Raw genomic sequence first — 22,650 nt, 5'->3', positions numbered from 1 at the left:
CATTCACTGGGCGAGACTCTACAAATGTTAGACCGTTGTGTCTGAACTGCATTAATAAAGATTAATTGTGTCAATTATTTTTTTCTCTTATTTTTTACGCTGTTTATTTTCGTTCTAACTATAATTATAACCAACGTTAAGAAAATTAATTTATTAAATCTGCAGAATAATTATTTTTTACAGAAAATGAAAAGCAAGCCAAACATTTTGGTGGTGTCCATTTCAAAGTGTGGGTCAATTAGCAAAGACAGAATCTACATAGTACCGATAGAAAGTGGGGGTAATGTAGGGGCGAAATAATGATGGTCCATTGGCTTAGTTTAAAATGCAATTTGAGTAGGCCTCACTAAAGCCTAAGGGATCTTACTAGATATGCCTGTAGATCGGGTCAATTCGATTTGTGTGGAATTTGAATTAATTTTTTTTATATTTCAAATAATTTTTTAAAATTACTTATGTTTTTTTAAAGTTACAGAGTAGATTAAATACGGATGGGAGTATAATAACAATTTCATGATTTTACAATTTAATGATGTGGTGAAATTTTATTAGTGCTTAAAAATTATACTTTTTAGGATGATATTAATATATATGTTATTCTCTTAAAGGGAATTTATTTTAATAATTTATGTATAATCATATTGAAACTTAATTTAATAATATGTGCATTTAAGCTTAGAGATTACTCTAAATTTTGAAAAATATTTTTAAAGACATTTGATTAAATTAACCCCCCAAAAAAGGCAAGTTATACTCAAGTTACTATTTTATTAGTAAGTTTACGTTTTAGCCATTTAATTTCAAAAAGTTACAAAATGATTATTTAACTATTCAAAAGTTGTGATTTAAGTCACTAGGCTGTTAAAATAGCTATTATTCTGCTCCCACCGCCTACACCAATCAAAAACTCTTCTTCCTTTTTTCTTATATAATTCAATTTTTTCATGAAACAACTTTGAACATCACAAATCTGTGAACCAAAATTCAAATAGCTTTCTTCTTCGATCTCCAATCTTGGTTAGCAGATCGACTTGGATTTAAGACATGTTCTTCTACTTGTCGATGGGTATTAATCTACTCTATTAATCGTCGAATTGTCGTTTAGAGCTTGCTAGTCAAGTTTTTTTTTTTTTGAAAAAGTCTTAACAATTTAATAACTTGGATAAAAGTTTTCAAATTGTTCAGTAATTTAAACGAAAACTTTCGAATAGTTCAGTAGTCATTTTATAACTTTTTAAGGTTGAATGATCAAAACGTAAACTTACTAATAATTTAATGACCTTGAGTATAATTTATCCAAAAAATTCAATGAATTTTGGACTAAAAAAGAGAAGATTTTTACCATCACAATCAATAATATTTTTTTGGAAGAATCCCATCGGGATCAATCAACCATGGTGTTGGAAAAAAGTAGAAACTCAAAAAAAAAAAAAAATCACTCAATTGTACAAACAACGCTACTTGGTGAATAACGTAATACCAATAGATTCAAAACTATAAAGAAGATGACAAGATACTTTGAATTATTGTTGGCAAGTGAAATCCAGATTCGCATATCTCATTTATGTGAACGCAAAAACATAAATTACGCTGTTAATAAATTTACTTTTTATTACTCAATAATTAAAAATTATAAAATAATTATTTAATTATTTAATTATTTCTTTTTTATCACTAGTTGACTAGCGGTGATTGTTTTTAAAATAGATATAATAATTTTAACTCTTAATATTTATACATTGTGTAATTTAATTTTTTTTATAATTTTATTTCACCCTAACACCTAAAAAACTAAAAATTTAAATTTATCACCTAAAAAGAAAAATTGTTAAAACAAAAAAGAAAATAAATTATACAATGTGTAAACGTTGAGGGTTAAAATTTTTAGAGTCATGATTAATTTTATAAATATTGAGGACTAAAGTTGTTATTATATTAATTTTGAATATTATCACTGTTTGCTAACTAATGATAAAAATAAAATTAAATAATTAAATAATTATTTTATAATTTTTTTATAAAAATATATTAATAATTAAACCACTCTTTTACCCATGCAAAATTTAAGTTGCCATTAAAAAAAGAATTTAGCATCAAAATCCCTTTTATTTTTGTCACTTTATTGACCCACATCTCGAAATTACTCCATAATTGAAACATTAATCAAAGCTTCATAATTTATATACTCCATTGCTTAAATTCGTGGTGGGTCAGTTTGTAAAGGAAAAAAGAAGAAAAAACAATGGGACCCACTGCCAGAAAAATAAAACAAATTGGCGCCTTAAAGATGGCCTCTTTGCCAGTGCCACTTTCCCATGTGACTCAAAATCAGCACCCTCGAACTCACTGAATAACTCGGTTAACCCTTACTACAGCTCACGTTTCCTAGAAAAAAAACCCATTGTTTTTTCTTTGTCTTTATAGCAAAGAAGATAAGATATACCCTAAAAAGCTCTTTTTTGGGGGGTGCAAATAGAGAGATCTAATGGTATCTGGGTCACCATATTTACAGGTTTCTTTCTTCTTCTTCTTGTTTGTGGTGAGTTCTTTTGCAGGTGACCCTTATGTGTTCTATGATTGGACTGTTTCTTATATCACAGCTTCTCCTCTTGGTGATAAACAACAGGTTCTTTTTCTCTTCTTTTGCAGCTTTGATTTTGCTTTTTGAATTGAATTTGGGTACTCGTTTAAAACAATTGGCCTTTGAGGGAATTATGTTTAGCTTAATCGGTGTTTAAGGTTTTGGATGAAAAAAATGTATGTTGAATTGTCTGCAGATTCCAGTTTTTTCTCTGCTCAATGAATAAGTTACAGTGTGATTTTTTTTTCCTTTAATTAGTTTTGGATTTAGTGTTAATTTTTAGGAGTGAAATTATTGGGTATATGGTTAAATTATAGCAAGAAAATCATCTCTAGAATCAAATTTTAGATAATGCCAAATAATTGTTTTGGAAGTCTTTTAAAAGGCAATTGGATTCCATTAATGTTAGCTTTTGTCTACACCAATTATGCCAATTTACTGACATTAGATGAATAAATATCATTAGTGACTTTAGCAGAGGTATCATGGAGGTTCTTGTACTAGAAGCCGGATTGTATTTTGCTCCTTGTACTAAAAAAATAGCAAATTAGTTCCCATACAATAGATCAAAGAACAAACTGACCATTCTGTTAAAAATTTCATCTATTTTCACTCTTAATAACTAGTCCTTGTACATCAACATGGGATATACAGAGCATGTCATGTTAACTTTCTAGTTATTTTAGTAGTCACGTTAGTTTCTAACATTAGAAATGGATAAAAAATTTAATTGAAAAGATTAGTTTGCTCTTTGATCTAATGCACAGAGATTAATTTGTCCATTTTTTTTATTAGAGGAGGCAAAATGTAATCTAATTCCTAGTACAAGGGCCTCCATGGTAAATTTACCCCTTAGTGGAGTACTTACTAGTTATTGCTATCGAGTTATTTAATTTTGGTAAGAGTTGCTGGACTTTATATGCAATTTTTCTAAATAAAAAAAAAATCATTTTTTAAGAATGTCTAGTATGTTGATTCTAATTTTTATCTCCCAAATTGATAGCTGTAAATAGGTAAAAGTATCATGGAGGCTCATGTACCAAGAGTCAGGTTGCATTTTGTCTTCTTTACTTGAAAAATGGATAAATTAATCCCTATACATTAGATTAAAAAGCAAACCAGTCATTTCTGTTAAAAATTTCATCCATTTCCACTTTTAAAAATTGGACAAAATAACCAAACAATTAAACGTGTGTCTCATTCTAACATACATGGACCAATTTTTAACAATAGAATTGGATGAAATTTTTAACAGAATGACCAATTTGCACTTTGATCTAATGTACATGGATTGAATTGCCCATTTTTCTAGTTGAGGGGGCAAAATGCAATCCAACTCTTAATACAAGGGCCTCTATGATACTTGACCAAGTAAATATGGAGGTTGATATTGTGTATTTCACCTTTTTGTTTCTAATACTTTGGTTTTCAATTGCATGGCATTTTGCCATAATCATACATTTGAACTTGTCAACACTTTTCTGCTTCTAATCTTTGATATAACCGGCTCTATACGGTGAAAGAAATCTCAGTTCTCGATAGTTATTGTCAGAACCGGCATGTTAGTCTTCTAGTCTTGCCTATTCAGGACCTTGAATCATGTCATGAGTTATGACCTATATATATAATGCCATTATTCCAGGTGATTGGGATCAATGGACAGTTTCCTGGACCGATCCTCAACGTCACTACAAACTGGAACGTAGTTGTCAATGTGAAGAACGATCTTGACGAGGCACTTCTGTTTACATGGTATGAAGGATTGAATAAAAGAGATCAATATCGAAAAGGGTAATATCAGTCTGAATATTTGTAATTTGTTTATTGTAATGTAGGAATGGTATACAACATAGGAAAAACTCTTGGCAAGATGGAGTTTCTGGGACTAATTGTCCGATTCCTGCCGGTTGGAACTGGACGTACGAGTTTCAAGTCAAAGATCAGATAGGGAGTTTCTTTTACTTCCCTTCTTTAAACTTCCAAAGAGCTGCAGGCGGCTATGGAGGAATCATCATAAACAACCGAGCAGTCATTCCGTTACCCTTTGGGATGCCTGATGGTGATATTAGTATCTTTATTAGTGACTCGTATACTAAGAGTCATAAGGTCGGCAAATAATTTATTTATTCTTTTGTCAATGCTTCTGGCGTCTGTCAGCTAATCGGGTACTAAATTGTTTCTTGTGTGGAAAAACAGGGATTAAGGAAAGATGTTGAGAATGGAGTTGACCTTGGTGTTCCGGATGGTATTCTTATTAATGGATATGGTCCATATCGTTATGATCCGACGCTTGTTAAAGATGGGATTGTTTACCAGATCATAAATGTCGAACCAGGTACATAAATGCTCAGTTTGTTGCCGTTAGACCATCGGTTTTGTTTTCGTGGTGCCTACGGTAATAGTTAGATCTTTTTTATTTAATCTGAAACAGGAAAAACGTACCGCTTTAGGGTCCACAACGTCGGAATTTCAACTAGCTTGAATTTCAGAATTCAAAACCATAACCTACTTCTCGTCGAGACTGAAGGATCGTACACGATTCAGCAAAACTACTCGAATATGGATATTCATGTGGGTCAATCGTACTCGTTCTTGGTTACTATGGATCAGAACGCTAGCACTGATTATTACATCGTAGCCAGTCCTCGGTTTGTTAATTCATCCGACTGGTCCAAAGTTAATGGAGTCGCTATCTTACACTACTCTAACTCTCAGGGACCTGCTTCGGGTCCTCTTCCTATTCTTAATGATTATGACACATATTTCTCGATGAATCAAGCACGGTCAATAAGGTTAGAGTTTGTTTTTGTATCTTTTTATTTTAGCTGCTATAAGGATTGTACGGTTTTCATGCAAAACGTTCAGTGCATTTATAGGTGGAACATCTCGGCTGGTGCTGCTCGTCCGAACCCACAAGGATCTTTCAAGTATGGCGATATTACCGTGACAGATGTGTATGTGATTCTCAACAGGCCTGTGGAGCTTATAGATGGAAAAAAGCGTACGACGCTTAATGGTATTTCGTATTTACCACCTTCAACACCTTTAAAGCTTGCTCAGCAGTTCAAGATTCCCGGAGTCTACAAACTTGATTTTCCGAATAAACTGATGAACAGACCGCCCAAACTTGATACATCTGTGATTAATGGCACTTTTAAAGGTTTTATGGAAATAATCTTTCAGAATAATGACACCACAGTTCAAAGCTACCATCTGGATGGCTATGCATTCTTTGTTGTCGGGTAAACTTTTAGCTTTCGATACCTTACTTCCTTTATCAATGGATGCCGGGATACACGAACTTGACAATTTTCCATCACTTCTTATAGTATGGATTTTGGAGTGTGGACGGAGAACAGCCGAAGCACGTACAACAAATGGGACGGCGTTGCACGTTCTACCACACAGGTATATATCCCTGCCTCGTGATCTCATTTGCAAATGCTTTTCTACGAAGCTGTTCCAAAACTAGAAGGAACTTATATGTTTAAGATCTTGAAAAAAGTATTATGGAGTCTCATGTACTAGGAGTTATATTGCATTTTGCCCCTTTTACTAAAAAAAAAAGAGCAAACCGATCTTTTTTGTTAAAAATTTCATAACATTTTACGGCTAAAAATTGGCCTGACGGAGTAACTAGACAGTTACGCGTGACTTTATCCCAATGTACAATGATTAATTTATCTATATTTTAGGTAGAGGCCACAAAATATAATCCAACCCCTAGTACAATAGCGACTATGATACTGTTACTTCAAAATCTCATGTATGAACAACAGCTTCTAACATGATACCCGGTTGCAGGTCTTTCCCGGAGCCTGGACGGCAATTCTAGTTTCTCTCGACAATGCGGGCATTTGGAATCTCCGAGCTCAAAATCTCGATTCATGGTATCTAGGACAAGAAACCTATGTAAGCGTTGTAAATCCTGAGGCCGACCAATCTGAGGTTCTGTTGCCGGAAAATTCTATATACTGCGGTATCCTGTCGTCATTACAGAAGTAAGATATCAAAGCAATGCAGCTATATATATATTTCCTTGTATTGCTGTTAATCTCTCTACTTTTCTATGTTCTGCAGGGATCAGGCTCAGAGAGTTAATTTTTCCGGTGCAATATCGATTTCCGGCTCGAGTAAAACGGTGTTCATTATGTTAATCATTGCTTTAATTGGACATTCATTTAGGTAACCATGCAAACTCTATAAAATTTGGTGAATCAGCCATCAATGGCAAATGGTAGATCAGAGATTTTTAAGAGTAATTTTTTTTAAAGTATGGGCAGGAAAGTAACATACAATGTTGTTGCCCTGAAAATCTTGTATCATTGTAAAAGTAAATTTTTTTAAGAGTAATTTGACTGTAAAGGAAATTGTACACTTAAAAATATGTAATAAAAGATATTATGGCATTTTCAAGTGTATCATACTTAGGAGTGGAGTTAATTTTTTATCATGTCAAAATGTGTTTTAATATATATATATATTTGTACACTTTTTGACATTATCAAGTTTGAAAAAGAGACTTCTAATGTTGATATTATTGTAGTTATCGCTTCAGTTAATATATGAAATTTCTTATAAATTTCAAAAAAAATTTAAGATTTAATGAACCCTAAGCATTTTTTTCTATATTAATGCATAAGGAGGAATAAGAGAAAATTATAAAAGGTAGAATTATAATTATGCTTAAATAAAATTTTAAGTACTTATTAAAAAGTCTTTAAATTTTTAAATATTTTTTTATTAATATAGTAATTTTTGGTACATTGATGGTGCATAAGGTTCATACACCGATAGTATATAAAATATTATCTCTAACAAAATGATACTTTTGAAGCTTTGAGATTATAAGTGTTCAAGTTCGAGCTATACCTATGTAAATTAGGTGTAGGTAAGTTAATTTGAGTTCCGTAACTTATTTAATTTAAAATTTATAATAATTATTGTAAATTGTAACTTGAAAAAAGAAGAAGAGATTCTTGAAGTACTAATATCATATCAATCAAATCTTTTATTTAGCCTAAACATAAGCTTATAAGTTGGATGCCAAGTCAAATTTGATATGGGGATCAAATTTTAAACATATTTGTATTTTCTATATGAACAATTTGATTCTATCATATTAAAAAAATTGACAAGTTATTTACGTGACAAATTCACATGTTTAAAATTTGATCTATGTGTGTGTGTGTTTTTTTAAATAGATATATATTTTTAGCTTAAGGATGTAAAAAACCCTAAATCTTTTTCAAAAAAATAATTAAGTTTCTACTTTTTTTTATTCAATTTGGTATTTAAACTTTCAAAACCTATAAAAAAGACACTCAAAATTTTTCAAAAAAAAAATTCAAACTCTTGCCTTCTTCTTTTTTTTTTTTGCACTTAATTGAGCACTTGAACTGTCAAAATATATCAAAAAAGCCCTTTAACAATAAACTTTAATGATTTACCATTAAAGTTAGCTACCCCTAATTTTTTCCAATTAAAGCCACCCATGTCATAATCACGGCGTAACACGTGGAAAAAAATTATAAAAATAAAAATTACGAAAAGTTATAAAAATGATTAAATTTTAATAAAAATGTTTAAATATTATTTTTTAAAAATTATAAAAAAATAAAATATAGTAAAAAATTATAATAAAATTGTAAAATTTATAAAAATAATTAAAAAAATTATAAAAGTGTATAAAAAATACCCTTTGACCATTAACTTTAACCGTTGACCCTTAAAGTTAACGACCCCCAAATTTTTTTAGTTAAAGTCATAACGTGTCGCAATACAGTATGATATGTTGTGAAAAATGATAAAAAATAAAAAATAATAAAAAATATAGAAAAGTTATAAAATACTTTTTTTAGTACTATAATTTGTTTAAATCTTTTTACTAATGTCGAAACCATTTTTTTGGAAAACGAGGTCGACTTTATTTTGGAAATGAAAACGAGAAAACGAGAGTCGCCACCGATCTTTTTTGATGACGTGTGATCGGGTCACCTCGTAAAAGTGGTTGTTTTTAATAAATGATTTGATTTATTTAAACAACGATTTTGGTGTACGAAATTTGAGAAAATGGGTTCGGGAGTCAGTTACGTACGAGGAAAGATTAGCACTCTCATGACGCCCAAAATTGGTACCTAATTGATTAATTAATGTCTTAATGTCGAAATTTAAAAACTCGAAAAGAATTAAAAATACGATCCCTTTTTATGAATGCTAATTTTAAAATGCTTGAATTACGTTGAAATGAGCATCAAAAACTTACTCGTCCCGAGATAGTAAGGTGCCACATCCCATAAGTTAGAACGCGACATTCAAATCTTCGGGAGCAAATTTGCCTTTAATCTTTATCGAAAATTTGTGTATTTTGAAATCTAAAAGGATATTTGGCTTTTTAGGTTTAACAAGAAAATCGAAACCCAGTAAGTTAGGGTATAATTTCTTGAATTCTCGAAACGTGAAATATTGCATTACTTTGAATAAAAACGAATGCGACATTTAGCAATGTGCATTTATTTTGTTTGAAATAAAACGACCCATATTTAGATAAATACTTTTGAAGTTAATGTGCAATATGATTTAAACGAAATGAAACAAAAGGGAATGTAGAGCACAAAATAATAATACATGAATTAAATGCTAGGTCAATGAACGTTAACGACATATTAACAAATAATTTCTAGAGCACCTAATGGACATGTTCACATAATACACTATTTTAAGAGATCAACAATAATAATCACAAAAGAATGAAACAAAATAATATATGAAAAATTTTGAAGTGAATAGAACGATTTAAAATAAATAACAAATGAAACCATTATAAATAAAGAATATAAAAAGGGGGTTTCAAATGGACAATATACATGGATAAAATAATATACAAATGAATGGCAATAATATAAGAGATATAAATCTATAAATCGAAATACAGTTAATGTCAATAATCTCACAACAGGCTCTATTCAAATACCAACGTCTATAATTTAAGATTAATGAAAGATGATTTAAAAATAAAGCGAATAAAAATGTATCAAGCTTTTAAATAAATATGAATAATGTAAAAAAATTAGAAGAAAAGGAATTTGAGATTGACAATATATAAAACATTTAAAGATAAATTATATGTATAAAAATTTTAAAGTAATTGATACATGTAAAAATTTGAAATAAATCATAAGAATAACAATAACAATAAATCATATGTAGAATAATAATATATATAAATTAATTTTTAAAACAAGTATTACGCAAGTAAAGAATTAAGGTAAGTTATATACAAAACAATATATATATCTAATATACATAAATTAAATTAAAAAATAGTTTAATATAAATAATATATATAAAAATAATAATGTATAAGGGTATTTAAAATAAACGTCATATAAAACTTTAAAACAAAGAAATAGAAGAGAATTCTAAAGTAAATTGACTATATAATAAAGCAATTAAAAATATACAAATGAAAGTTTAAAAATAACGAACTAAACTAATGTAAAATCAAAGAAATAGTTCAAAGTAAAATGTTAAAATCTTTTTTTTTTAAGGACTAAAAGAATTACATAAACTAAGAAAAAACTCAATTGAGACAAAATCAAAATCAAGAGGATAATTTATAAACAAATCAAATTATTAAGACAGAGTCAAGGACGAGAATAAAATACGCACAAACAAACGAGGATTAAAAATTAAATAACCCAAATCACCAAAACGCGATGCTTCAACGTGGACTAAAATGCAATTGACATGAAATTCCCAGGAAAATGTTTAAAAAAATAAAAAAGGATAAACAAGGCCTAAATAAACAGCAGGGCAAACGAGGAGTATTGACCGCGCAAATTACCCATTTTATAAGGGAATGCGCAGACCCTTACTCCTTTACCCAAACAACACCGTTTCCTTATATTTAAAATACCAATCAATTTTGTTTGTCAAAACCATTTGAACCAAATCTGACAATATTTAAAAAGGGTTTTCAATCTTTCCTCTGCTAGGGCTTCCTTCTAATCCCCTTTTGATTTTCTTTCAACTGAACACAGACTAAACCTTGGCCCCCGCTTTTGGTTGCTCATGGGTATCACCGGCGTTCACGCCTCCACCTCTGCCGTGGCTCATGACCCAAGTCGTGTAAAAACAAGAGGAGACCCATTCACCCCCTTTGGTCCGATATCCAAGCCAGAGAATGGCCTCTGACGAACGAGACCGCAGGTAAATGTCTTTGGAATCTCTCTTTTATTTGTTTTAACGAAAAAGTACCTTCAAAGCAAGAAGAAAAAGAATATGAATAGTAAATCACCTTCAATCTTTGAGTGTTTTCTCTATTTTCTTTGTATTCGAAAAGTTTCGATTTTACTTGAATCTCTGCTATTTTTTGTATTTGATTGATATTCTTTTTTTTTGTTTTGAAAAATCCCCCTTTTACTTTATTTTAACTTCTTTTAAAAGGATCTTCGGTTAGTTAGGATGAACGAGGAAAATCGAAACCGGAACGTTTTTTCGAATTTTCGAACACTAAATATTGCCTTTATTTGCGAAAACTTTTATTTCTAGATAACAAAATGTCATAGTCGGTAAGTTAGAGCACTACACCTCGTATCTTCGAAAATAAGTATTTTTCAAAGCTCATATTGTGATTTAAAAGAGTATTCCGTTATTTAAGTTAAATGCGAAAAATTGAAACCCAGTAAGTTAGGTCACGATCGTCTCTAATTACCAAATACGGAATATTACTTTTACGAAAGAATTATTTTGAGGTAGCGAGCAAAAAATGATGCGATTTATAGTAAAATATAAAAGCAAATTATAATATTAACACGTATAATAACATAATGATAGGTGCGATAATGTCAAATACAATAGTATGAGCAAAAGGATGAAATAAAAACAAGGTTAATAAAATATAAAACAAAAGCGTAAGGAAAATGAAATAAGCGAATACATAAATGAATAAATATAAGACAATGACAAAATAATGAAAACGATAATGAAAACGATAATGTTAATAATATTGATAATAATAAAAATAGTGATAAAAGGATAATAATAATAATATGAAATAGTGGGGAACATATATATGTAAAATATATGATGCTAGATTAAAAATATATACGATATTTATTGAAAACAGTAATAATATATAAAAAATAACTAATAATAACGATACATAAATATATATACATATATGTATTAAAATATATACGTAATAATAGAAATAAAAAATATATATGTAGTAAAAACAATATATACATAATATATACATACTAGAAATAATAATAGTATCAAGTATGAAAAGCATATATCTAATATAGATGAAAATACAGGCATAATATAGTATTGAAAGTATTTACATGGGATAATATAAAGAATGTATGAATAATGTGATATTGAAGATATATACATAAAATATAATATATATACATGATATATATACGAAATATATACATAATATAGTTATTAAAAATATATATACACAATATAGTATTAAGAATATACACAACATGTACGGTATTAAAAATATAGTATTAAAAAAACCTAATACATACATATAAGTATTGATAAAAAACGCTAATACTAATAATAGTAATAGTAAAATGCTAATAAATAATAGATATAGTATAATAATGAAAATATAAATAGATAAGAAACATAATAGATGAGCAGGGGCGAAACCAGGGGGGCAGGCATGGTCCTGGCCCCCCTAAAATGGAAAATTTCCATAGAGGCCCTTTAGATTTTTTTAAAATTTTAAATTAGTAAAGGTAAAATTACACTTTGGCCCCCTTAAAATTATAAAAATTTAATTTAATCCTTTTAAAATTATAAATATATAGACTATAAAAAATTAAAATTTCATTCGCCTCCCCAAAAAAATTGTTCTGGCTTCGCCCCTGTAGATGAGTAATAAGAAAATGAAAATATAATAATAGTCATAATACAATGGTAATAGTAATTACAAAGATGATAATAATAATAACAATAATATTAAAGTAAGGTAAATAATAATACTATATATATAAATATACATATATACGTATATAATAGAAATACACACTACTATATAATAATAATAATAATAATAATAATATAGAAATACAAAAAGCAAATATAATAAAAATATTAAATTAAAGTAATAGAAAAACAATACTATATATAAATATATATATACATAAAAATATACACTAATATATAATAATAATAGTAATAATAATAGTAATAATAATAGAAGTGATAATAATAATGGCATTAGAATAAAATAAATATAAATGCAAATATAATAATATAAATAATGTAATAAAACAATCAAAAGTAATAGAAAGGACATAATTGAATCTGAAAACAAAATTCTGGGGCGAATTCGTAATAAATAAAAGAAGAGGGGATTAATTCGCACACGCAAACGACCAGGAAGGACTAAAATGGGTAATAACCCTTTGTCCCAAAACGCGCAGCTTCAAAGGGACTAAATTGGCAAAGAAATAAAATTTCTAGGCATAAATTAAAAGCAAAAAAAAAACGAAATTTAAAAGTAAAAAAATACGGAAGGGTTGAACGCGCAAATAGCCTTTCCGTCGAAAAAACATGCGGATCCTTAGTGGAGCGAGTCGGGTCCTCGGGTCGGCGCCTAAATGGTGCCGTTTTGGCGTTTAACCCCCTCAAATGAAACGACGTCGTTTTTGTGGGGCTATAAAAGGCCAAAAATTTTGAAAAGAAATAATCATCTCTCTTCTTTGAAACAAAAAAATCTCAGCCCTCTCTTTCCCTCTCTGGGTAAACCTAGTAGCAGGCCAAATGGGATCGTCGGATTGTCGCAAGGTTGCCGTCGGACTCCGGTGGCCGCAACTCCGAAAAGGTACCCTTTTTTTATTTTTATTTTGTGCTTTTTATGAGCCTTTGATATGTGTATATATGGGTAGGGTTAGATTCAAAAAATAGAAAGAAAAGAAAAAAGAAAAAAAATAAAATAAATAAGATCACCTTATGTTTTTTGGTTTTTGATTTTGATATTTTGAGTCTCCGATTTGGGATTATTCTCCTGATTTGTTATTACTGAGATCACTGCTTTTGTATGTATTTAGATCTAAAAAAGTTGTCAAGTGTTTTTGTATTTGCTAAAAAATGCCAAATCGTTCAATACATTTTCGCTTGGCTTTTATAGCCATTTACAAGCCTTTGCTTATTACTAATTGTCTTTTCTTCATCTACTCTGCAGGTGCAAGTGGAGGGCGGTGGATGTGACATGGAGGTGGCAGCAGAGGCGGTGGCTAGGCTCTGACAGTGGCTAGGGTTTATTTCTTTCTTTTTTTTTCTGTATGTTAAGGTCTTGGGTCGGTTTAGTGGGCTTAGGGTTGTTGGGTTTGTGTTTTGGGGTAGGTTTATTTAGAGTTTAGTTTAGGGTTATTTGGGTTTGGGGTTTTGTTTTAGCCCAGGCATAATTTGGGGTTTACACATGCAATAGATTCAAAAATAAAAATAAAAAGAGCAATAAAGGCAGGAAGTGAAAAAAAATGCAAAAATCCTTTGAAAAGCTTTGTATCTCTCTTTTTTTTTTTAGTATTGATTGTGTGTTCCCCCCTCCCCTTTTACATTAGTTTTTGGTGGCTTTATATAACCGAGGCATTACATGTGATTTTCGTCCTTGCTACTGTTCAATCCCTGCTTTGTATTGTTTCTGCCTCTGTTCTGTATGGTTTTGCTTCTGTTTCGCCTCTGTCTCTTTGCTATTTTGGTCTTCTTTGCAGGTTCGTGAGGCGCAGGTGATGGGACGGGGCGGGTTAGGCGCCCGAGGATGAGCGGCGCACATGGGATCCTCTAGGGTTTCGTTTCTAAGTTGGCTTTAGGTTTTGGGCTTTTAGAATTTGGGTTTGTATTGGGTTTGTTTATTATTATTTGGGCTTGTTGGGCCCAGGCAAATTTGGGCCCGTACAACTAATTTTATATTTTTTTATATTTTTATAATTTTCTTACTAACTTTATAAAAATTTATAATTCTTTTTCTATATTTATATATATTTTTATGAATTTTATGAATTTTATAAGATTTACAATTTTTTTATAATTTTTTTTACGATTTTTATAATTTTTAAATAAAATTTAGTAATTTTTATAACTTTTGTTGATTTTTATTTTTTTTATCAATTTTGCCACATGTCACGCCATGGTTGTAGCGCATGGTCACATTAATTGAAAAAAATTAGAGATAATTAACTTTAACGGTCGAAAGACCTCTTTAATACATTTTTACAATTCAATTACCCGAAAAAATTAAGAGCTTAATTATTCTTTTGAAAAAAATTGACAACCCTCTTAATGCATTTTGAAAGTTTAAATTTCCAATTGAGTGAAAAGAAACAAAAACTTAATTTTTTTTTTCAAAAAAAGTTTGAAAATATTTTTCAACCTATACCTATAAATTTATATATTTTAAATATTATTCCATCAAATATTTAATATAGAATGACATCATTCATATGATTATGTTATTTTAAGAAATTCGCTAAAACATTTTAAAGTTTAATCTCAATTTAAAATCCCAATCATAGTTTAAGGACTTATTGTGAAATTAACCCTTAAATATTGGCCACATTTTTTCGATTATTTCAATGCAAGAAAGCGTAAACCGCCGTGGAAATATAAACCAACAGAGCCGAAGAAACCAGCGCAACCAGCGCCGCCGCCGCATGAACCGAAGATTTGCTCCCACAAGACAACATCCCCAACCGTATCTCAATCACATTCACCATCGACAGCATCAAAAACAAACACCCCATGACGGACCCGACAGCGGAGCCCATCATCCCGAACCTCAAAACTTTAAGGTTAATGTGCGCCCTGAACGCTTCGTCGACGTCTTTACTGTTCAACAAATTGATGGCCAGTTTCAGTCCTTGCGCCACCAACGACGAGAAAAGGAAGAAGCTGAAAGAGACGACTTCGAAGACCAAGAGCTTTTTCGCAACATCGACGCCGGCGTCGCATGGTGCTCGGTTCTCGAGACTGTGTTGACCTGGGGTTGTCAAAGAAAGGCCGACGAAAACAGCTACGGTGAAGAGGGAATTGACGTTGACTAGACCGTCTAAGGCGGTAACGTGGACGCTTGTTTTTGATGATGATGATGAAGAAGAAGGCGTGGACGTTAGTCTTCTGGACTGGACCGCCGGGTTACCCTCGTTGTTTCGGTGGTCCCTGTGGTGGTGGTGGTGGTGCTGGTTGGACCTGGAAAACAAATGAATTTACAGTGTTGAAGTTCCTAAAAAGGATTAAAAAAAATGGAAGTTTACGATGAAATATTGAAAAGGAAAGGCGATGAAAAGGAAAGTTTACTCCTCGTTCATTATTGATCAATCGTGGAAGATTTTGGGTTCTGTTGTTTGAAGGGTTTATGGTTGTTGGTACAGAGATGGCCCCAAGGTAGACCCCAGGATTATGTAACATATTTTCTGTTTGTTTACGAAGAAATTTGGGTGAGAAAAAGACAGATGCTTTGCTTTACATTTGCTTTTGGATATTTTCCTTTTGGACCAAGGTAGATTGTTGGAAGAAAGTTGAAAACTCTGAATAAATTATAAAAAAACATATAAAAATTATTAAAAGAATTCATATATTTAATTTTATTATTATAATTTATAATTTATAAATAAATATAAAGCAACATTAATACTCGATAACTTCAGAAATTTCTTTTTATCTATATTAATTTTTGACAATTTTTCTAATTTAATCTTTAAATTTAAATTTTTTTAAGATATAATGATGTTAAATTTTTTTGATTTAGTCCTTTTACTATACTCAAATTACTCAAATTTAAAATTTAATCCTGAGAGGTAATTTAATTTAATCTTTCTATTTTTATAATAGTACAAATAATTAACATCATTAAATATTCTTGACAGAATATTAATGTAAAATTTTCCTTAAAAATACCCATAACCAAAATAAAAAATCATGTACTTGAGTTAAATATTTTTAATAAAAATACATATTAATCAAACACTAGAAAGTTACACACATCTGCATACCATTAATTGCAGTCAAAGCATTTCCTTTCTCAATATTTGCTAAGCTACTCAAACAAATGCAATTTGCATAAACTTGTTATCTTCAGTCTTGTTCACTTATTCAAGTAACAAATAATTATGCAGCAAATTAGGGTTCATTGTTTATTTCAAAACAAAGAAACAAAGTGTAAAACACAATTAAAATAAGATAATTAATCAAAATTTCCAAGCACAAAAGATTGGATTGAGACAAGGAAAAATTAAATTTGGGGTTAATAAATAAATCTCCTGCTATTAGAAGGTGCCTATGCACAAACAAATCCACAGAACTACGAAGTAATACGATCCGGCGAAAGAATATTCGGCATATGCAATTACTCAAGCAATGGGGCATCTCCTTCCCCTAATGAAACCAATGATACCTTTACAGCAGCACTACTTGGAGAAACCGGCCCCTCTGGACTGAGCCTGGCACGAGCTAGAGAGTCGAAGATGTTTATGCAAAGATCAAATTTGAAGCTTTTAAAGCATTACAACTATTCGAACTTATTTCCCTGATGGACCTAATGAGTTCGTAGCAAATGCCATAAATGGGAGGTTTATAGGAGTGCTGCCCTCCAACTGGCTCAGTAATTGTCAATGCCCCTAAAGATGCAACAAAACAATAAAATGATCCACATACATGCATACATGCATGATCGATCACTTGGAAGTAATACTGAGGATCAGAGAAGTACTTGCTTATCTGTTAATTGAAGCAGACCAACTACTCGGGAGATTACTTCAATAGTTTTACCTCAGAATTTTGTTGAGCTATCCGAATCGCTAAATTGGTATTGTTAGGATTTAAAGGAAAAAGAAATTGTAAATCGCTACACTCGTGTTTGCCTATATGAAGCAAGTAAAATATTAGAATTGTAATGCATTAGCTAAAATGATGCACAAGAAAGATATTTGATAGAATGGTTAGCTACCAACCTAATCCTCCTCGACTCAGTCCAGAACCAACACTGTAAAATGCATTCCCGAAAGGGTTGGATGGGGGATTTAGTGGTGGTCCCGACACCTTGGAAGGGGTCCTAGATTATCATTCATCTCTGTTACAAGCATGCACATTGCTATACAAGAACTTAAAAAGAAAACTGCCAAAACCAATAACTGAATCTATCGAATGCAGAAACTCTTAACATATGGAAGGCTAACTCATCACCAGTTCAAGCATGGCATATAGTATATTTAGAGCTCAAAAAGGCTAACATATACATATTGCTATAAAAAAGAGGCTAATATATACATATTGCTATCACCCTATGAAGGGCAAACAAACATGCACATCGAATGCAAGAGCGATACGGCATGCAGGCCAACCCCCACATGTGAAATGAGAAAAATTTCTAATAGAGCTCCAATACCAATCCAATACAAGCGCATTCTTGGAAAACAGTGACCTTTTTAGGTTTTATGTTGACCAATAATAAACGATATACTAAACGAGATGCCAAACGTCTTTCGTCAACACTTCCAAAACAAGAAGATACAAGATTGGGGGTCATGTTATTCGATGTAGAATTAACCTATTACCGTTTCACTGATTGATCTTCACTTCAGTTCTACACATTGCCTGGTAAACCTAAAAAGTTCAACATCAATAACCAATGCTCAAGCAATCATACATGCTTTAAAACAAGGTTTCAGCTATAATTACTCACTTAGTTCAGTCACAAGCATAACACCAACTCAAGATGATTACATTCATCGGGTATGAAATCCATGAATCCCTCATCTTCAAACGGAGTTAAATTTCCCGAGAGAAAACAGTGTTAAAGTGTTGAAACGAAGGCACTTACCGCTATGTTTATCATTATGAGACTTCAGAATGAGATGCTCCAAGGATGGAGTGAACTTGGGTCTAAACTCGTGGAGACAACATTATTGAAAGGAACAATCATGAATCTCCAAAAAAATTAGTCTTCATGGATGGTAAAATGGGCATGAATGATATCATGGCCATATAAAAAAAAGCCTAAAAACATATAATTATGAGTGATAAGGGCAGTGGAATTTTCGTTTCCCTCATTCAAAAATTCAGAGAGAAAAGTGATAAAGAGTTCAAGCCATTTCCGACTCGGTATAGATTGAAGCATGATAGTTACCACCTCTTAGAAGATGGGTACCTGAACCAATTGAACAAGCTCCTGGTTCCAATCCAGGTGTTTCTTCCTTGGTAGCTGATACATTCAACAGCTTCTTTTTATACCTTGGATTCATCGGATAGGTATTTAACGGTAAACCAAAATACCTATATGTTTTGAGAAATTGAAATTCATCTTTTTATACCTTTTCAAATGTAGCACTATACTGATCTTAACTGTCATGCAAAGAGCATGCATTTCATTATCACAAGTTATATAACATATCAAATCTTTCACTCAAAGATGAGCTATTTATTGATGCATTCAATTAATATCTTATAAGCCTTTATGCAGGAAAAATTTGGAGAGACCTACCTCCTTGTATCTATTTTGTGCTAAAAAACAATATGCCAAATGTCCTAACAACAAAAATCGCAAAAGGTACTTCTAAGCATGCATGCCTACAAACAAGGGGAAGGGAAGGGGGGTGGCGAACAACAATGGTGCAGGTCAGTTGGGTTGCCCGCCTGGTCATGGATATCATATTGAATTGTTATAAGTTGCCATATCTATTTACCCTATGTTACATTGACTCTTCATTCTCCCTATAGTATCAGAGTATATAATTGCCTACCAATGAGATTACATATAAAAAAATCGGTCTGGAGTCATATTTTAGTTCTTTCAAGCAAAATAAAACCAAGTAAAAGTTACATTGCGATATCAGCCAAATTCACCAAGCACGGGCAAAGAATTTACCTACATGAAACTTCTCCTTAATGTCAATGAAGAAACTCTTGCACAACACAACAGTATATAAACCTGATACATGTACATCTTACAAAGAACAATTGAATCAAACGGACAATAGGTCTTATAAGGTTAGAATATGAAAAGAAACTGAAAATCAAACACGAAGGATTAGCGTATTAGGAATCTAAGGACATTGATTTTAGATTCTGACCATAGAAGTTCCTTACTTCCTTTAACATCATTCAATGAGCTTCAAATGATCATAATGGTTCAAAGCTAGCAAAATGGTTTAACTTCATCTCCACGAACAAAAGCAAGACATCATACCTAACTTTCATCCTATTTATCTTAAGATGCAAGCAGTTTGCGAATATTGGTGCAATGAGGAAAGGACCAATATGCATACTACTTATTATAGTAGATATTATGAACAGAACTTTAGTTAATAAACAGAATATATACTTGGGTTTAAAATTCGTGTTAATTTTTCTATTTCTATTTTCTAGTGAAGGAAATATCTTCAACCCCACAAATTCATGATCAAACATTAATAATGGAACTCTAAGGTTACATGCTCGTAGCCACTCCTTGTATTCACGATAATGACGATCAATCTATTTTTTAACATTTCACTAAAGGAATCGGAGCTGAATAAGAAAGAATCACCTGCTAGCTATTGCAGCAAATAAACACCAGGAGAGACATGTACAAATCACATGACAACGATAGAGAGCACGCTTGTATGCATCCATGACCATGTATGAATGGCTACAAACGTGCTCTCTCTCGTTGTCAATTGATAATGTATCATATCTTTTAAGTAAACTAATCTCTGCAAACAGGAAAAAAGTAAATAATAAGAATATACTGCCTAGAAGCTATACTTAGTAGAAAAATACTCTAATCATAATGGATTGCTTACCATAGAATATGATAAATTCTGTTGCCATTACCCCAATGCAATAGAAATACATCCATAACTCGTGATTCCAACCATCCTGAAAAATTGAAGATAAATGTAAAAAAAACAAATCATGTACTAACATGAAAAAACTGTTCAAAACAACATTATCCTTTATGCACATATCTAAATTGCAGTAGAGAATTTTATCGCGGATTTCGTTGAGGTAACGTGTCGCTACTGTCGTGGTCGCGGACTTTTTTGTTCAAAAATCACATTTTCTTCTAAAAAAAATTATTTATTCATTTTAGAACCATTGTGTTATTATAATATGTAATGGTTTTATATGAGTTTTAATTTCTTTATAAAAATTAAAAAAAGAATAGTTTTATGCATGATATAGTATTGTTTCACCTACATGTGTTTATGATGCAAAACACTCGCATAATCACGAATGTTACATTCCAATTGCAGTATTTTTTAATCCAAAATCATCTTTTGAAATTTAAGTTCCCAAACACAACCTAAGAAATTCATAACCAGTGTTGTCAAGGTGTGCGCCTTGTGCCTTAGCATTATTCAACCAAAACGCCTCAGACCCTTCAAGGCGAGGCCCATTTGATCAGTGCACCTAGGCGCACTTTTTATAAGGCGATAAGTATAAAAAAACCCCGCGTGATTGAATTTCTCTTTAATTTCTTTTATTTTTCACTTATTTTCATTAGATATAGCTTTACCAGTAAGAAAAAGATAATATCAAACTCTACATTTCTCAATATTTGAGCATTCAACAACATTGACCATAAGGAAATCATGCATATTGACCAATAAATTGCAGACCACACTTTGGAGTTTATATCTTTATCTTTATATATTATATATACACACAAACACTTACAAAAACTCACACATATGCATATTGCCCTTCACTTCACTCAGGCTAACGCTTTTTGTAGCGCCTTGCACCTGAGGCAATATAAGGATGCCAGCGCCCAAAATGCACCTTGCGCCCTTGACAACACTGTTCATAACCACAACAGCGCAACTGTATGGAACATTCAATATACTATGATCTTAACAGCAACATTAGTACTATGGACAGTATATACATGTATATACATACATATATATATGTCCATTCAAAAAGATAAAAGAAACATAACTTTGTGAGCATTAAACAGTGAAGTAATATCACATGCAATGAAAGATGATAACTTCGATTTAAGTCGCTAATCCTAGACAATCCTAGCAATATAATATTTATATGTATAGATATTTCAATGTAAATGGAGCAAATTGTTCACCAAAAACTCGCCGAAGATTCTGTAATCTTCCTAGCTGGCTGGACAAGTAAGAAGAAAGAGGGGAACTTATATATATGTGATGATCATGCATATTATAAAGCCTTAAGAATTAAAGACAAAATGTCAAACACCTTATGATCTTCCATATTTTTTTAACTAACTCAAAAGTCAATAAGAAAATTTTATTGGATTTTAACACTAGTTCAAGAGCTGAATTTACTAAATAAAAGCTTAGAGAAGAGAAGAAATCAAGGGTTTGTTTCAAGCTTCAATAAACTAAAAATTTTCCAGGATTTGTATTTTTTTTCTTAATATTTCCCAGTAAACAAACAGAACTAAAATTTCTAGAAGAGAACAAAGGTCAGCTTATCCTTACTCAAAGCCAAAAAAGACTTATATTGAAATCGAAAGCACAAAGAGTTCAAAAATGCTAGAAAAAATAGCAATAAACGACCCTAACATTAAAATTCAATAGAAAAATAGGGCATTAAAGTTCAGATAAAAAACATTTATAAAAGAACAACCTTGAAGCCTAATTCCCAGATCCAGACCAAATTTATCAACCATTAAAAAAACCTAAAAAAAAGGTTTCATATTAAAGCACAAATAAAACCCAGAAAAAATGGAGAAAAAAAAGAAGATTAAACATAAAGCACCCACTTGGCCACTTGCATTTGCACGAATAATTTTTTTTCTTTTTTTGCATAATTAGATGATTTTGAAGGTACAGTTCTGGAAATCCGCATCTTTGTCTGGGATCAAGATAAACGTAGTTTGATCAACAGTCCATATATTGACACGTAGCTCATCGGTACAAATGTACGATTAATGATTTACTTGTGATGATAATGATAAGATTTAATGAAGATCAAAACCACAAAAAAGTACAAGACCAAATTAGATCTTTTCGCTGTTGTATAAAATGTACTGAATTGTGTTACCGCGAGTTTATAGCGCGTGATGTAAACGTATGGTGGAAAAG

At 31.2% G+C, this 22,650-nt stretch overlaps 2 protein-coding genes and 1 long non-coding RNA gene across 23 annotated transcripts; 2 read left to right on the top strand and 1 right to left on the bottom strand.

The window, feature by feature from the left end:
• The first annotated feature begins 2,293 nt into the window (after nucleotides 1-2,293).
• Nucleotides 2,294-6,990, top strand: LOC107941908 (monocopper oxidase-like protein SKU5). The gene is made up of 9 exons (XM_016875537.2): nucleotides 2,294-2,626; nucleotides 4,224-4,333; nucleotides 4,417-4,687; nucleotides 4,778-4,916; nucleotides 5,013-5,373; nucleotides 5,458-5,823; nucleotides 5,911-5,989; nucleotides 6,386-6,582; nucleotides 6,662-6,990. The coding sequence occupies exons 1-9, from the start codon at nucleotides 2,486-2,488 to the stop codon at nucleotides 6,768-6,770; spliced, it is 1,773 nt and encodes a 590-aa protein (XP_016731026.1). The 5' UTR covers nucleotides 2,294-2,485; the 3' UTR covers nucleotides 6,771-6,990.
• Nucleotides 6,991-10,502: 3,512 nt separating this feature from the next.
• Nucleotides 10,503-16,072, top strand: LOC121232151 (uncharacterized). The gene is made up of 2 exons (XR_005930383.1): nucleotides 10,503-13,433; nucleotides 13,794-16,072. It is a non-coding gene; the product is annotated as an uncharacterized lncRNA (long non-coding RNA).
• Nucleotides 15,121-22,408, bottom strand: LOC107941910 (uncharacterized). 21 transcript variants are annotated; one of them, XR_005930382.1, is made up of 6 exons: nucleotides 21,263-22,408; nucleotides 20,386-20,461; nucleotides 18,426-20,295; nucleotides 17,557-17,657; nucleotides 17,316-17,466; nucleotides 16,718-17,223 (listed from the first exon to the last, which is right to left on the bottom strand). XR_005930382.1 is itself a non-coding variant. In XM_041117629.1 (5 exons), the coding sequence occupies exons 3-5, from the start codon at nucleotides 20,435-20,437 to the stop codon at nucleotides 15,181-15,183; spliced, it is 834 nt and encodes a 277-aa protein (XP_040973563.1). In that variant the 5' UTR covers nucleotides 20,438-20,461; nucleotides 21,263-21,409; nucleotides 22,193-22,405; the 3' UTR covers nucleotides 15,121-15,180. The 21 variants fall into 21 exon arrangements, 6 of the variants coding, with proteins under 6 accessions (XP_040973563.1, XP_040973562.1, XP_040973564.1 ...); XM_041117629.1 differs by lacking the exons at nucleotides 16,718-17,223; nucleotides 17,316-17,466; nucleotides 17,557-17,657 and adding an exon at nucleotides 15,121-15,796 and having other exon boundaries at nucleotides 20,130-20,295; nucleotides 21,263-21,409; nucleotides 22,193-22,405; XR_005930378.1 differs by adding an exon at nucleotides 18,160-18,199 and having other exon boundaries at nucleotides 16,718-17,657; nucleotides 18,288-20,295; nucleotides 21,263-22,407.
• Between the last annotated feature and the right edge of the window lie 242 nt (nucleotides 22,409-22,650).

Source organism: Gossypium hirsutum, chromosome A07, assembly GCF_007990345.1.
Source record: "Gossypium hirsutum isolate 1008001.06 chromosome A07, Gossypium_hirsutum_v2.1, whole genome shotgun sequence".
NCBI classification, from domain to species: Eukaryota; Viridiplantae; Streptophyta; class Magnoliopsida; order Malvales; family Malvaceae; genus Gossypium; species Gossypium hirsutum.
This window is presented reverse-complemented; position numbering and strand designations above follow the sequence as displayed.

Coding starts and splice junctions, on each gene's coding strand:
- LOC107941910 (XM_041117628.1), bottom strand. CDS start 20,437: ATGTATTTCTATTGCATTGGGGTAATGGCAACAGAATTTATCATATTC. Junction 20,296..20,385: donor AGAATTTATCATATTCTATG/GTAAGCAATCCA, acceptor TCCTGTTTGCAG/AGATTAGTTTACTTAAAAGA. Junction 15,797..20,129: donor TTTGCTGCAATAGCTAGCAG/GTGATTCTTTCT, acceptor TTTGTTTTCCAG/GTCCAACCAGCACCACCACC.
- LOC107941908 (XM_016875537.2), top strand. CDS start 2,486: ATGGTATCTGGGTCACCATATTTACAGGTTTCTTTCTTCTTCTTCTTG. Junction 5,824..5,910: donor TATGCATTCTTTGTTGTCGG/GTAAACTTTTAG, acceptor CACTTCTTATAG/TATGGATTTTGGAGTGTGGA. Junction 6,583..6,661: donor ATCCTGTCGTCATTACAGAA/GTAAGATATCAA, acceptor TATGTTCTGCAG/GGATCAGGCTCAGAGAGTTA.